Genomic DNA, 16,582 nt, shown 5'->3' with positions numbered 1-16,582 from the left:
GAAACTTATTGCCTGTGGAACAGCAGAATTTGTCCCTCCTGTGCTCCGTGCAGCATTTCTAATGCTGTAACAGCTGTTAATCTGGAGCTGTGACATGGCAGAGCTGCCAAAGGGCTCAGCTGCTGCAGTACCTGTGCTGTCAGGCACAAGGGCCAGGTTGTCACATGCCCCCTGAGCTTACATCCAGCTCTGAAGGAGCTTTCACACAGCTCCTGCTGAATTTTAAGACCTCCATAATACACAGAGTCATAGAATCATTAAGGCTGGAAAAGCCTCTAAGAGTATAGAGTCGAACCATTAGCCCTGCAATGCCAAGGCCACCACTAAACCATGTCCTCGTGTGCCACATCCTAACACCTTCCAAGGATGGTGACTCCAGCACTGTCTGGGCAGCCTGAGCCAGTGTTGATAATCCTTTGGGTGAAGAAATGTTTCCTGGTATCCAATTTAAACCATCCCTGGCACAATTTGAGATGATTTCCTTTTGTCCCATCTCTTGCTACATAATGGCAAAGGGTTAAATGGCATCTGAAGTGTTGCTAGACACAGAAGTGACTAAAGGGGGGAGAATTTAGTGGGAATGGTTTAGATTTCACCTGTAAAAAAAAATAAAGATGAAGGACTTCTTGAATCAAACACCATTCTCCAACATAAGCAGTAATTAAGGGAAGAGTGTGTTCTGACTTGCACACAAAGAGCTCATAAAAGGAAGTCTGGCTCCTTGAAGCTTTCAGTGGGGGGAGGTTAAGTGAGGTAGAAAGACTTCTCTGGGACAGCTCTCTCAGGGTCTTGGCTGCTCAAAAATTAACCAAATTCCTCTCCACTCCACAGTGACATAAACAAGTTGAAGTCTCCAACCCAGGAAAATGTAGATGGACATTTTAGGGGCAAGACTTTACTGCTGGTTCAGCAGGCATCCACCCAGAGCATGACTTGCTCAGAGAAGGATGAGAAGGTAAGTGTCTTGCCCAACGGCCGCAGCATCTCCCTGATGGACCTGCAGGACCCCCACGCCGCTCACAGCGACAGCGCCTCCATGATGCACGACGTGCCTTTGCGCCTGGCGGGCAGCCAGCTCTCCGTCACCCAGGTGGCCACCATCAAGCAGCTGTGGGACACCCAGAGCACGCCCCAGAGCGCTCCCCAGGTGCGGAGGCCGCTGCACCCGGCCTGGAACCAGCAGGGCAGCCTGCGGCCCCTCTCCTTCCAAAACCCGGTGTACCAGCTGAACAACCCGAGCCCCCCCACGGCCAAGGCCTCTGTGGACTCCAGCCCGGAGAACCTGAGCACGGCCAGCTCCCGCAGCCGCAGCAACAGCGAGGACTTCAAGCCCAGCGGGCGCAGCAACAGCAGCCTGGAGGAGTCGGCCAAGCGCAGCTCGCAGAGCGAGGACTCGGCGCGGCGCCCCGAGCGGCCCGTGCCCGTGGTGCTGCCGCGGCAGAACAGCAGCAGCCAGGCGCAGATCCGCAAGATGGAGCAGGCCGTGCTGGGCACCAGGGCCAAGACGCTGCACACGCTGACGCACAGCCCCTCACTGCGCAGCACCGGCAGCGTCTCGGGGGCCCTGGGCGCGGAGCCTGTGCAGAACGGGAGCCGCTCCCGGCACCAGTCCTCGTCCTCCAGGGAAAGCCCCGTGCCCAAGGTGCGCGCCATCCAGCGTCAGCAAACGCAGCAGGTAAGGGAGCCCTGCCTCCAGGCCTCTGCTTTGGTGCTCAGCCCTTGGCCTCCAAAGCTTTCTGGACCTCTAAGCTGAATCAATAATAGCAGCACTTACACCGGTGGCCAATAGCGGCAAGTGTAAGGAATAATCGTGCTTGTCACTCTCACAAGCTCGGCAAGCCACCTTATCTGTGCCACTGGGATGCTTTTGTACTAAATCTGAAGAAAAAAACAACTGTTTTCCATTTACTAAGGTAGCAGCAAACCTGCTGTAAGAAACAGAGCTGGAAAATTTCCCTGAATACAAAGGAAAAAAAAAACCAGGAGCAGCTTTGTAGTGGTAGTTCAGATCGCCACGTGAGACTGTGTTTGCCCTGTGGTGCTAATTTAAAAGCAGAGCTGCCTCAAAACAGGGAAATGAACAAAGATAAAACATCACAGGATAACTGCTGCCAAAATAACAAATAAGCACAGTTGTCTAAAGTGTGGAGAAATCTACATTTCACCGTGATGAAGCAATCTCTTGCTGTTCCTTAGAAAACTGCTGCTTTTTCATTAATAATCCCAAACTATGAATAATGTAAATTTTTTTGTGGAAAGGAGTGCTTATATCTACCAACTCCTAATGCACATTATCAGTTGCTCATAGACAACTATAAATCAAGGTTTTCCTGTCAAAAAGCCATCATTCCTTGATCTTTAAAAAAAATAATAACAATCCTGTTGTGATTTGCTGTGTATGAAAATATTTTCCTACATTAGTTTAATTTTACAGAAGAAGTGAGTATTTCAATGCTACAGTGAAGGTGGAAAACATGATCTGCAGGTCAGAGCTCTTGCAGGGGGAAGACTTTGGGCTGTGAGGTGAAGGTGGCAGAACAACCTCTGCTGTGCCCAAGGTTTTCTTGGTGTTCCCTGACAGCAGAGCTTTTTTGGCAAACTCCTGAATGTTACAGGAAAAGCTGGGTGATATCTGGGAACCCAGGAACAATCAGGGCTTCAAAACTACTTTGATACCTCAAGTGCATTGAAGTATGAGAGCAGAATCACTGAATCACAAGCCTAAGCTTAGTATGCCAAGTTAGTGATACCCAAAGAAGTAATTGTTGGTTATTTGAAGTGTGTGTGTGTTTGTACTCCCTGCAGTGTGTGTTTTACAGTGGGGCATAGGGGCATGGCTAGGTGAGGGGTTTTTTGTGGAATACAACCAGACCTTGTGTGGTTCTGGTAGCACATTTTAGGCCAGTAAAAAGGATAGATGTGCAGGGGATGTGCATCCACTTGTCTTCCCACTGTACTTTCTGTACTAATTGTTTCCACTGGATTCATTAGAGTGCTTGCTCCTGCTTTATTCAGAGAAATCAATTTGTTCTCTCCTTCCCCACACCCATGAACAACGTCTTGAATGGTGCCAAATGGAGTGGCCAACATTTTTTTCAAGGCAAATTCCATTGCATCCTTTTAATTGCAAATCTTGTTGTGGAATTCTGTTCTTGTTTAAAAAAGAGAAAGAGAAAAGAGAAGTTGGGCATGTTCTTTCTAGGCATGTTTTGTGGGCGTTATAATTGTTAGACTCTGTTCTCTACAAGTCCCATTTGTTTCTGAATATAGAGCTGGGCCCTTTGTTTGCTGGGAGAGGTCACTTGTTGCCTTCCATTTCCATTTAGGAGGTAGGTGGGAACAGAAATGTCAGTGTGTTCCTCTGGAAGAGAGGCAAAGAGGGGAATTAATACATGCTCCTAGCAGGCTAATTCTTTTTTTTTTGCCCTTTATTGGAGAAAAACTTGTGACCCATTAGCATGTGTGACTTGCCATCCACTTGGTCTTGACAGCTTCCACAATTTTGCTGCTGGAAATATTCTGTCCTACACTTGGAAGCTTGTTTGGCCAGGTTTGCTGCTGCTCAGCAGTCTGGTGCAGGGCTGGGGATGTATTTTACAGTCACCTTTCTGCTGTCTGAGTCCCCTGCAGCTCCAGTGGCTGGTGACAGTGTTCATCCATCCTGCTCCTCATTCTCCAGCCATTCACAGCCACGCATGGGCCATGGTCTCCCTTGTTCTGGCTGCCTGACAGCAAATGCCATAAAAAAATCTGAATTAATGAGCTTTGCCAGGCTGCCACACCACACCTAAGGGGCTGTTAACTTTCTTGTTGTGAAGACTTCCTTCTACACAAAAGGCCCTTGCCTAAATCCAGGGATTTTTGCCTAATTCCTATGCCTTTTCTTTGGCTTTACACTTCTGCTGAGGCTTCTTTCTGAGCAGGAGAAACACAGCAGGAGGATGACATGATCCCTGGCTCCTAAAGAAGCTCTTCCTCCCCCATGGAGAGCTCCTGGCTGAGACTGGGATTTGACAAGCTCCAGCCAGGGAGCACAGTGCACTTGGGTGCACCACTGGGCCAGGCAGGGAGCTGAAGAGCTGCCTGGGCACAAAAAGAAGCTGCAGTTGGGGAGAAGTTGATCTTTTGCATTTCTCAAAAACATAAGACAATTTGCTCTTTCAGGAGTCATTATGCTAATTCCTGCGCTTATAAACTTGTCTTTGTCTGTGAAAATTGCTTGGAATTTGTAGCAAGCCATGTTTTCCCCAGCCAGGCAGAGAGTTTCTTGTCTCTTTTCTTGGCTCCCTGTTTGGATTCCCTTGAAGAGGGGAGAGAGAGCCTCCAGAGAGGCTGGACATTTTCCCCCATCAGCACAGCTGGCCCTGGCAGGGCAGCTACGCTGCAATGGACCATCCAAACCTGGCAGGCACTGCTGGGATCATGCCACACCTCCCTGCCACATCAACTGTACAGTCCCAGGCTCCACTGCAGTCTGTCCCAGCCTGGCTGAGGAAGCTGCTCCTGGAGCTTCTCTGCACTCAGGGAAACCAGCCTGTCTCACCTGAGCACGCTGCGAGCAGAGCTCTGTCACTGTGTGTTCTCTGTGCAAGAGGTGGCAGGGTGAGAAAGCCTTGCTGACAGCGTGGCAAAGGGAAGCGGTGGATGTGAACAGGATTGGGAAACAAGAACTTTTTCAGAGAGTAACTCACTTGGAGAGGAAGAAAAATTTCCAAAGCGGGTTGGTTTTAGAGGATTCAGGCAGGTGCTGGAGGTCCAAAGTCAACGCAGGATGGAGTATCCCTGCAGGAGACCTTCCAGGGATCCTTTGAGGCTGCCAGATCCATGGGTACCTTTCTCCTCCAGCTGAGCTGGATGTCAGAGCTGGTTAGTGTGCAGTTTGTCTGCTGGATGCCAACGCCCAGGTGTCTCTGCCCCAGGTGCAGTCACCGGTGGACTCAGCCACGCTGTCCCCGGTGGAGAGGACGGCGGCATGGGTGTTCAACAACGGCCAGTACGAGGACACCAAGAAGGACACGACTCAGAGCCTGGATGAAGTCAAGCATGCTGAGAAGGTAGATTTGATTCTGAGTGCTGTGCACCCCACAGCGAGTTCAGAGGGATTTTCAGGCCCTGCTGTCACAGCATCACACATTCTCAGGTTATATTAGTTACAGTGATCACTAACTCAGTAAATAAAGTAAATCAGGATTGTTAACCCCACTGAGCATGGCTTAGGACATGCACAGGGACTGTGCAGGGCTGCAGCTCAGCTTTCATCAGTAGCAGCAGTCAGATTTGTCTTGGGCTTCTCCTGAGGCAAATGCCTGTCACCCAGGTACTGCAAGGTTTCTGAGCTGCACAGAAATCTGCATGGTCTGTTTTTGAAAGTGTGTGTTTTTTCAGAAGTAGATCCCATTTTTCCAAATACAGTCACAGTCATGTGTTGCTGTGGGGATGGAGTTGTTGTGTAAGAGGTCTGGTATTTTGAGAAGGCAGGGAGTGAGAAGAATGTTTAGTGGACAAAGAAGCAGAAACATAGGATTATTAGGAAAGGGGAATGAACCCAAAACAAAGCAATATATTGAGATTCATGACACTATTGCAGAAATGATTGCCCAGAGAGACAAGAAGAACAAAAGCTCAGCCAAGAAAGGCTCTGGTTTGCAGTGACTGGTTTGCTCTGACCTGCCCTGATTGATTAGGTCCTGAAGAGTGAGTTATTTGGGTCCTACACAGCTCTGGGTTTGTAAGTTTGGGCAGCCTGGGCCATTTCTACAGTTGCATATCCATTTCCAGATGTTAGCAACATCTGCCTGAGAACTGCTAGAGTCTGAAGTAAGGCAGGATGTGATCAGTCAGGGCTGAGGAGCCATGTCAGAGCCCTCTGACTGCTGGAATTGTGCTGCAGAGTGATACCCCACAGCGTGGGGGCAGCTGGATGCTCCTTCTCTCTGGTTGTCCCTATGTTTGCTTCTCACTTCCTTTACTTCCATCAGCTTATTTTTCCCTTAAAAAAAACCCAAACAACAACACTCCCCGAAAGAGCCAGCAGAACATTTTGAGGATCTGATCTCTTCTTTTTTATCCTTTGCCCCTGATTCCCTGGTGCCTCCCTGGCTGCCAGTACGAGCAGGAGATCGCCAAGCTGAAGGAGCGCCTGCGCGTGTCCAGCCGCCGGCTGGAGGAGTACGAGCGGCGGCTCCTGGTGCAGGAGCAGCAGATGCAGAAGCTGCTCACAGACTACAAATCCCGGCTGGAAGACAGCGAGGACAGGCTGCGCAGGCAGCAGGAGGAGAAGGACAGCCAGATGAAAAGTATCATCAGCAGGTGAGGCTTTGGGAAGCTCAGGACTGGGTTTTCCAAACGAGACAAGCGGCTCCCCTGTGCAACTCCATCCTCAGAGCTGAAGAAATGGGGATGCAGTGTGGAAACTTGCCTGAGATTGTCAGGAAGGTAAAAGAAAATACTTAGGAATTTTTACCTTAAGTCTCTGAGTCTAGGTCTTTATTTTTGTTGTTGTTTGGAATCTGTACATGAAATCAGTTTTTCAGAGCAGTGGCATTTTTGGCAATGTCCATTCTGAAAATAATAGGGTTGGGCAGCTGGGAGTGTCATATGGAGAGATAAGCTTTCCTGAGAGCAGCAGAATTCTTCTCTTGGAGAGCCAGGAGAAGCAGAGAAGTCAAACCAACAGGCCAGATTAGACTGTCCTAATCTGTCCCTCTCTTTGCTCATCAGACTCATGGCTGTTGAAGAGGAGCTGAAAAAGGATCACGCTGAGATGCAAGCAGTCATTGATGCAAAGCAGAAAATCATTGATGCACAGGTAGGTAAAGAGCTTGGGATCTCCCAGAACCTGTGTGTAGAACCTGTTCTTGGCCCCTCTCTCCTGCCCCAGCACTGTTCTCTACTTCCAAGCCATATCAGCCCTCAGTGTGACACAGGTCACTTATTGCCTCTGGGAGACAACTTTGGGCTTTATTTAATTCTGTCTGACCTGGGCTTTGAGGCAGCCTGGCAACAAATCCCAGGACTGATCACGTCTCCAAAACCTTTGCTGCTTTGTGGGATCCCAAGGGAGTAAAGGATTAGCAGTGCATTGTGTAGATGTTGTTTCAAGTGTGGGCCTGGGACCTGTGGGAAGCTGTGCCTCACCCCAGCATAGTTTAGCTGCCATGTGCATGCATCTCAGCTGTGCCAGCAACAGCATGGCTTTGGACAGTGGAGTCCAGGAAAGAGAATGCTGCAATGGAGCATTGTCCTGGGAATGTCACTTGTGGCATTTCACCCACTGGCCATCCCCAGCAGTCCTGGGAAATGCCCATTTCCCACAGACCTGCAGCTCCCACCTCGGTCACCCTGGGCAGCTGTGGGGAGGGGAACCCAGTGGGAAGTGCATGTGGGTGTATCCTGGGGGTCATTCCAGCTTTTCCTCTGTGTGTGTGCTGATCCCACAACAGAACCTGGGACTGGTTTGTATCTGCCTGCCATGTTTACATTTGTGGTATTTGCATTTGGAGGGTCTCTTTCCTGCTTCTGGGCTTTTCAGTAGTTCCATATGGAAACTTCTTTAATCATTTTTTCAGGAATAACCTAAGTTATTCCCTACACAAAGAATGGTGGTGGGAGTCTCAGCTGAACATGGTTAAACATGGCACTGGGGTATTAGAAGTACTTGAACTCCTGTGGAACTGTAGAGAAAATATAAAGCAGCAAAGAGCTGTGGTTTTTGGAGCTAGGCACAGTCAGGGCATCTTGCTGTTACAGACATGGAATGGCAGTTCATCCAGGCAGCAGCCTGGATTCTGAAATGGGTGGATAACTTTTTCATCTGCCTCAAGAAGAAACTGGGCAAACATGCAAAGTGATTTTTGGAGGGGAGAGATTGGGACTGAGTAAGAAACTTGCCTGTTACCTGTGTGTGCCAGGAGGCTCTCAGCCTTGGTGTTGGTGATGGGCTAGCAAGGTGGAGCATGGACCATTGTGATCCCAGTGTCACCAGCTGGCAGAGGGGACCTCTGCTGACCTGTGAGACCTTCAGACCCTCAGGGCTGGAAGGGTGTAGTCCTTAGTCACACTTCATCAAGTGATGCAGCATTTATCACCTGTGGTGGAAACCAGTGATAAAACAGTGAAAAAACAGGAGCAAAACAGCAGCATTAATGATTTCTCTCTTTCTTGGTCAAGCAAGGTCACTGGCAAACCTCAACTGCTTCACTGTCAGGCAGTGCATGGGGGAAGTGCAGTTGTCACTGTCCTTCCTCGAGTACCTGAGCAGAGGAGGAAACTGCTGAAAGATTCAGAGCAGACTCACCAGGGGAGCCCAGGTGTCTGCTGGGTTCTGTAGCAATCCCTTGAAATCGTGCTTGGAAGATTTTATTTAGTCTGATTCCTTCAGTGGCTAGAAAAGAAAGGTGTTTTTTTGTGTGAGATTTCACTGAGTGGGGCTGGAACCTGGCTCGTCATACCCGGCTGAAGAGTTAAAGGCTGCCAGGAGCAGCAGTGCCCTGGGACCCTGTGCTTAGGGACACCAGCCTGGGATGGTCTGAGGGGTGCAGGGCAGCTCCCAGCACTGCCCCCATGCACACAGACACGAGCTGTTCTGGCTCTGGAGCCTGAGCAGGGATAGGTCTGGCCAGAGTCTCTCCTCGGAGCGGCGCAGCTGCAAAGAGAACTGGCCCGGTTGCTATTGCAAGTGACATCTCCGCTGTGTTAAATTACAGGTCATAAATGGGGATGAGATAATTCCAACAGGCAAGTAAACCCAATCAGTTCTCTAGCTGAGCAGTACCCAGTCCTGGCCCAGCACACTGACCTCCTACCCATTCCAGCTCCTCCTGCTCCCTGTGCCCTGAGCATGTTACAGAGACGTGCCTGGTAGATCCAATTTTCCTTTCAGTGAGAAGATGCCTCTACTCACCAACCTTGTGCTTTTCAGATTGATTTTCCAAGTGTGGATTTCCAGCTGTTTTGCAGACTGGCTCAGTGAGTGCTCAGCAGTGTCTAAAAACAGCCAGCCCTTCATTCTCAACTCTTTGAAAAGATCTTTTAGAAATTTTTCTGGAAAAGTTTCAGAAGGAAAAATTTCATTTTAAATTGTATGTTCCAGGTGAAATACAGTTGGAGGAGTAGGAGCTTTGCCTGGCTGAGGAGTACATTCCTTCTGAGGCAGTTGTGTTCTGCAGGGCTCATTTCAGCCTGGGAGGAGAGGCCTGTAACTCCTTGGCTCTGTGTTCTCCCTGCTCCCATCAGCTGGACTGGGATGAGGGCTAAAGCAGGCCTTGTGCCTTTTGCCTCTTCCTCCTCTGTTGGCTTTACACAGAGCTCAGCATGTTCAGGGCTGTAACAGAAGCAGGACTTAAATTCTGTTTTGTTTTTGCACCCAAGCACTCAGCCCTGTGGGGGAGCCCACTGAGAAAAGCAGACATTGCTGATTAGTGCTGTAGCATGCACTGATGTGCTGGGATCCAAATCCCAAGGGGCTGTGGTGGCACGTGAGTCTCCTGAGCAGTGTGTCTGAACTGTTCCTTAACGTTTATGCCTTCTGTGCATCATTTTTCCCTCCATTTTGTTTCTCAATGGGCTGGACTGGGAAGAGTTCCCACATGCAACTTGTTTTGGTTGAGCAAATTAGACATTTTCCCTTCTCAAAGAACAAAAGCCAATCGGCTGGTGGCATGGAGAGCACAGTAACCTTCCTGCTATCTCTAGCACTGCTTTCTGCAGCTGCATTATTATTATTATTTTTTGGGGGAAAGATGGAAATTGTCATCTCTGATTATGCCTTGGCTTGCCCCTCCAGTGCTGTATCCCACTGTTAGCAGGCTGGGTCTGGTGATGGGTTACATCAATTTAGCAGCACACATCTCGGACAGCACACAGCTGTCTGCTCCGAGTGGAGGCTGGCACGTTCTGTGCAAGGACAATCAACCAGGCACGTGCATTCGAGGAGCCCAGGAGCCCCCCGAGCTGGAATGGGTTTAGGAGCAGCGTGTTCCATGTTTGTTCTTTGTGTTCTGTCAATGGCATCTCCCCTCCACCCACAGTGCCCTCTCCCCCTCACCTCCAGTAAACCTCAGCGTTAGCTTTGGCTGCTGCTTCTCTGTGTTGCTGTTGCACCATCACCGCAGGCTGCCATTATCTGCTTTTTTTTTTATTATTGTTTATTTATTTATTTCAAGCATCCCATGAGTTTACTCTGAGCACACTCCATCCAAAGAGACAACAGTCGGCAGATACCACCTGCACTTTTCTCTGCCAGATGAAACCCCCCCCACACCACTTTTATTTTCTGCTGCCTGTTTCTGTTTTTCTAATATACTTCTAAAATGTAATATGGAAATTGGCTACCATTGTTATTAACACCGACCCCCTCCCACTCCCCCTGTGGCAAAACCCTGCCTGGCTGGGTGGAGCTTCGATCAATTCCCCGCTGTAACTCGGATTCGTCGCACAAAACACCCCGGAGGGCCGGAGCGGCCGCAGAGGAGCCCGTGGCACCCCGAAAACAGAAAGAGGCAGACAGCCCATGTGGGCAGGGAGTGCTGGCCCAGCTGCCTCTGCCAGAGCCCAGGCTGCTCCCAGCCAGGGCGGGCGGCAGCGCTGACGCTGTGGGGTGTCTTTGCAGGAGAAGCGGATCGTGTTCCTGGACTCGGCCAACACGCGCCTGATGAGTGCCCTGACGCAGGTAAAGGAGCGCTACACCATGCACGTCCGGAATGGCAACCCTCCCAAGCTTTCCATCACGGAGAATGGTGAATTTAAGAACAGCAGTTTCTAATTCTGCAGGTGCTGCCAACCACCTCCGTGGAAGAGCAGGACGGAGCAGAGCCAAGACCCCTCACCGTCACTGATTGTTGCACATAGTTCTTCTGTAAAAGGAAAATTGTATTGTTTGAAGATTGTATTGTTTGAAGACTGTTCTAAAATTGTTTTAGAGTTGTATTTTAAAATTGTATTTTAAATTGTTTTAAGATAGTATTGTACATTCAATAAAATTGAAAAGCAACTCTGAAGGGTGGGCTTTAATTCCCCACTCAGGGCCAGGAGAACCAGGCTTCCCAGAATAAGTCCTTGTGGATCACTGTGTAAATAGAGGGAACTCATGGGTTGTGTACAGAAAATGCCAATGTAATATACCAAAAGGAAGTGAATACTGTAGATTTTTTAATTATTGCTATTTTTTTTATTATTATTATAATTATGTTGTTGTTGTTATTGTTGATGTTGTTGTTTTTCTCTTGTTGAAAGCACTGCAGTCCTGGGAGGAGGAAGAGGGGGGGTGTGTGTGCGTGTGTGTTGTGGGTGACCCGAGGCAGCAACTGGCTGATCAAAGGACATGAATGGAGTGAAATGAATTCCATAGGAAAACTCACCAGCTGGGTTTATTCCCCTCTTCCCCAGCTGGTCTTTAGCTGAATGCAAACTTGATAGCAAATGTTTTAGCAAGAGAACTGGCTCTTGCTGTGTCCTGTACCTACTTCCAATAGGGCTCTGTCATAAAACAGCCTTTCTGGAGAAGGTACAAAGTGGCAGCAGCAAGCTGGATTCCTGGAATTTGCACAGTCAGGCTTCCTGTCAGACAGAGGGAATCTGCAGGATTTTGTGGTAGGATTCTTTCTTTTGTAGCCCAGTTCTGATGCAGTTTTATATATTTTCTTCTGTTTGGAGGATTTACAGACCTGTAAATACTTTTTTAACGATTTCTAGCCAATCCCTACTGTACACCCCCTTCAGAGGCACCCTGAATTCCCTCTCTGCTCTCCATCAGGAACAGACAGGTTAATCCTCTCGGGAAAGGGCTAACCAAAGGGTGCCCATGCCCAGCACAGGAAATTCCATATGCAAAAGTCCCTTTTTCTAGAGGATTTCTGTATTTTAATGCTTGCTAATTTTCACTATTTCAGCCACTTGCTTAGCCAGTGTAGTTCCAATGAAAGGTGCTTTCTGCACCTTTGTTGAAAGATCTTCCATTCCTGCTGAAATTTTCCTTTCTCTGGATAATTTAAAGGTATTTTTTTGAGTTCTGTACACTGCAGTTCTTTTCAGGAGTTTTGACTAAGTTTTTGTCTCCAGTTTCTTTCAGTTGTGTTTCATAGAAGCATGATTCCAGACTGTGTGTGAATGGGATATTGCTCCAAAGTGACCTTCTCCTGGGAGACAGTGACACAATCTGTAACAGATGAACACTAAATGGCTTGGTATTGTCAATTCTCATGATTTCATCAAGTGCCACAATATTTAATCTGAGAGAGAGTTGGTTTTTTTTTTAAATCTCAGATTCTGAAGTCAAGTGTGAATTTTTACTTTCAGCTTTTGCTGTGCATTTCTAGCCCTCAAACCCTCACAGTAAATGAAAGTATTGCAGCACTGATTGAAATTGTTAATTACAGAAACATACTGATAACAGCAAGTGTGATTAGCCATTCTCATGTGCTGTGGAAATTGGAAAAGTTTACTTCAATTTGAGACAAAACCTTGAGAGGTGCCTCAGTGTGGGATTGTCTCATGAAAAATCCAGGATTGTCTAAGCCAGTTCCCTGCACATGAGTTATTGGCAATACCAAGACCCAAACCTGGTGTCTGTTGCTAAGTTTGCCTGGTTTTTGGAAATGAATGCACCCCAGCCCTGTGGCTGATGCAGGAGGTGGCAGAGCAGTGTGTGTGCTCTGGTGTCACGATGCTCAAGCCACCATCACCACCCCTGTGTGTTCTGTGCATCAGTGCAGAGACTCCTGTGCTGCAGGATGTGTGTGCATCCATCCTAGCCAGGCCTTCTGGAGCACAGCAGTGAGCTGGGATTTGGGGTTAATTCTCAGCTCTTTGGGATCACAGCTGCTCTGGCTGCTCGGCCAGGACTCGGTGCAGGTGGCACTGACACACCTGGGGTTGTGCTCTGCATTGGCTCAGCAGTGGTTACTTTTCCATACTTTCCAAACCGTCTTCCAGCTCAGATCCTTGCTGACCTCTGATATTTTATTCCTCAAACTGTGCCTTTGAGTTTCTCCTTTCTCCCTTCAGGCATCACAGCCGTAGCAACTTCTCCAGTTTGTGTTGAGCTGTCACGTGAGGGCCTCTGTCACACAAACCCTTTTTGTGGTCTCTTTCTGTGGGATCTGCATGTCCCTGTAGCCATGTACTGTAATTGCACAGCTGTAGCATGGGGGAACGTGCTCCCATCCCTTTTGGGATGGGCATGTGAACTGCTCCCTTGTGGCACAGTGCAGGTGATGTGGGTGTGCTGTGAGCAAGGTGTGGGTGAGCGCCCGTGGGGCTGCACTGACAGAACGAGGCAGAAGCAGATGTGTTGTTTTAGGAGAGTTATTCCAGCATTATTTTGGGAAACACCTTTCCCCAGAGCTCCCCAGTGCTCTGGTAGTGTCAGAGGTCACTGGCTGACCTGTGTGGTTTGATGCTGAGGTGTACACTTTGGTTTCTGCAGTAGAGGCAGCATTTCAGCCTGGATTTTTAGAGGGGAATTAATCCCTGCCCCAGTATTGGTGAGATCTTGGGTAGTGCATCATTCCAATACTGTATCTTCTCCTGTGTGTTTCTCAAGCTCGTAGGATGCTTGTAGGAAGAAGCAGTGGCTCTCTCAGAGCCTGACCCCTCTCTGTGGTCTCAGAGCTCCTTGCTAGGTTGGTTGTTTCTCTGCTTTTCCAGTTTCTCCCCTCAGGTGCCAGGCGTGCTCTTCCAGCTCTGCCACCAAGGGGTGAAGGTTGCAGAGTCAGTGCTGCTAGACTGGAAATGATCTGCTGCAGCACAAAACACTGCTCCTGAGTCCTGCAGGCAGCTGTCTCTCCTAGTTTGTTACCAAGCAGCCTTCCAGAAAACTTTCAGCCGCCTCAAGCTGACAATATGTGAAAATGCCAGTTTCCATTTTGTCCAGACTGATAAAATCCATGCTCTGTTCAGGAGCAGGAGCCCTGCCTGGGCCTGATCACGTTTGGGTTTAGACTCGTGGCCAGTGGGCTCTGAGGGAGTAAATGGTGCAAGGTGTGATGGGGAGCTGGCTTTGTGTTCACACTCTGAGCAAAGGCTGATGGCTGTGTCTAATGCTGTGCAAGGAGCTGCTGCTCTTACTGGGGAACAGATGAAGTAGTGCAGGAAAAATTGGATAGCCTGGAGGAGGAATACTCATGTTCCTCAGACTGAACAGGAGAGTCACCCCATCTTGGTGTCTCAGTCTGTGCTGGCCACGTTCTAGGAGGGTTCTCTCCAAACCCCAAAGCCACCTGGGCTTCCTGAGTGCTCAGGAAAAGCCTGAAGCCAGCACAGCAAGGCAGGGAGATGGAGCAGCCTCTTGTGTGTGGCCCCTTGGCAGGTTGTGTGTGGTGTCTGCAGGGTGTGAGGTGAGCAGGGACTGGCTCTGAGAGGATAGAGGGAGCACGGCCTAGGCAGCATCCTGTAAATCCCTGTTCTTTGCAACTGTAGGAATTCAGGCCTTTTTTTTTTAGGGGAAATAGGTTTCATATCTAGGAATTACCACCTGTTACTTCCCTGGTCGATCCAAAATGGGCAGCTTTTTACAAAAGCACAGATCCATACAGCTACACATTTTGCCACATTCCTCTCCAGTGGCCTAACTCAGGCAGGGAATCTACAGCAGCGTGGAAAGGGATGTGTGTATTTTCTAGTTAGAGAATATGAGGTGTAATCACTAATAAATTATTTCATGTTCTGATGCTTGCATAAACCCAACAGCTTTTAACTTGGAAGTCCGTGAATTTTACAGCCATGTCCATGGAATGTGTCAGCAGTACTTACTTGTGTAGATGAATTCTGCTGTGTTCTGCAAAAATGTCTCTGTTGTTCCTGGAGAACAATTCCTGTCCCAATTGAACCATGATGTGCATTTCCATCAGTGGTGGGCATGGTCTGCCAGAGGAAAAAGAGTTAAATTTAGGGTGATGTTTTTAAATGTTTCCTTCTCCACAGTAAGTTAACCCCCAGGAGAGTGAGCATGTCCTTACAGATCATGCCTGCCAGGAATCCTACCTGCAAAAATAGATTTTTCTGTCTCAAGGGCCTTAATAAGAGTGTTACTACACAGAACTGTTCTACAGTGATAGCTCTAAATAATTTATTTTTTATTTCAACAAAGTACACCTTTAAAAAGGGATAAACTTGTTTTTCAAGCCGTATTTTTATGCTTGTAGCACTGGACTGTTTGGTCTCTGAGATCCATTTCTGCATTTCATTGCCTGGGTTTGTTCTAAAGAAGATTTATTTTTGTTCTGTGAATAATTTTTGAAGGTTCTTGTAATATGTACAGATATAGATACATTTGAGGACTTTTATTGATATTCCTACAAAGAATACAAATAAACTTTAACTTTAAACAGTTTGGACTCTGTAAACTTACACTGATTTTAAGTCCCCCTCTGTTCTGTGCTCGGGTTGTGTTTGTGTAAATGCAGGGAGTGGAGGGGAAGGAATTCCCACTGGGACAAAATATTTGGGACTGAGCAGCTCCTGCCTGGAGCAGCCTCAGCCAACCAAGGGCTGAGGGGAACAGAATCAGTTCCTGCCTCCTGAGGCTGGGAAATCCTGGCATTGTGGAGTGAGAGAGCGACAAGCTGTGGAGACAGGGAGAACTGCTCTCTGCTTCCTTTGGCTGTGGGGTTTCTCACTGAGTGCTGAAAAGAGAGTTCTGTGTGTTAATTACTGTGGTTATTCCCCTCACACCCAACCAGTGAGTGTGATCAGCCCAGTTCTCCTGTTCAGTCCATTCCTAAATTACACATTCTCACACAGCAGCCCAAAGCTGCAGAGTTGGAGGCATGGACATGCAGAGGGATATTATTTATAGGTTCACTTCATTCACAGGTTCATTTCATTCATCAAATGCTGGATTCTAAGATATTTACATTTATTCTTCATATGTGTATAGTGAATGGGAAAACCTTCCACAGTGAACTTACTGAACGTAAAATCCATATTCAAGGGGGTGTTTTGGCAAAGTCTCTATTTGAGTTTCACAGAGTTATTCTTTCTCCACAATTTCAAAGCCTGCAGGATGCCCACAGCAGACCCACAGTGCCCTGGGGCTGGCCCTACCCTGTGTGCTCTGCTCCAGCCCCTGCATGGCACTGGGATAATACAGCAATAAAACTGGGGCAGCTCTGGGCTTTTCTGTCCCAAACCCAGGTGTTCTATCCTGCAGAAGGCTTTGGATTCCACTTTACTCCACTGTGTAAAATTGTATGTGAATGTCCAAATTCTTCTCCCATTTCCAGCCACTCTGGGCAGAGCACACAGGGCTCTGGAGCTGTCCTGCCACTCTTGCAGTTCCCTTGGGAAATTCCTTGGGAGAAGCTCCCCTCCAAGAGTCCTCCTGCCCAAAGGATGCAAGTGTACAACTGTGACTGATTTCCAAGGATGTGTGCTGCTGCTTTACATTGAACAGCAGCTGCTGCTTAGATCCATTAGCAGATGGAATAGCAATTTGCCTATTCTGAGATATGAGTGTCAGGAGAAGAGAGTCCTTGGTCTTGCTAGGGCCCATCTCACATTGCTGCCCTTCACCTTTCTCCTGGTCCCACAGATTAAATATCCTCATGTCTCCAGAAGATGTATTAAATTCCTGCTTTTTGCTGTA

The 16,582-nt window shown here is 48.2% G+C and overlaps 1 protein-coding gene across 1 annotated transcript in view; it reads left to right on the top strand.

Moving 5' to 3' along the window:
* Window positions 1-14,660, top strand: part of RASAL2 (RAS protein activator like 2) — a 163,822-nt gene extending 149,162 nt beyond the window's left edge. The window contains exons 14-18 of the mRNA XM_058808477.1: window positions 832-1,675; window positions 4,920-5,054; window positions 6,107-6,309; window positions 6,721-6,808; window positions 10,610-14,660. Of these exons, the coding sequence (XP_058664460.1) occupies window positions 832-1,675; window positions 4,920-5,054; window positions 6,107-6,309; window positions 6,721-6,808; window positions 10,610-10,762 (1,423 nt within the window). The 3' untranslated portion in view covers window positions 10,763-14,660. The remainder of the gene's footprint in view (window positions 1-831; window positions 1,676-4,919; window positions 5,055-6,106; window positions 6,310-6,720; window positions 6,809-10,609) is intronic.
* Window positions 14,661-16,582: the final 1,922 nt, after the last annotated feature.

The sequence above is a fragment of the Ammospiza caudacuta genome, chromosome 7, assembly GCF_027887145.1.
Source record: "Ammospiza caudacuta isolate bAmmCau1 chromosome 7, bAmmCau1.pri, whole genome shotgun sequence".
NCBI classification, from domain to species: domain Eukaryota; kingdom Metazoa; phylum Chordata; class Aves; order Passeriformes; family Passerellidae; genus Ammospiza; species Ammospiza caudacuta.
Note: the sequence above shows the minus strand (reverse complement) of the source record. Positions and strands in the feature narration are given on the sequence as shown.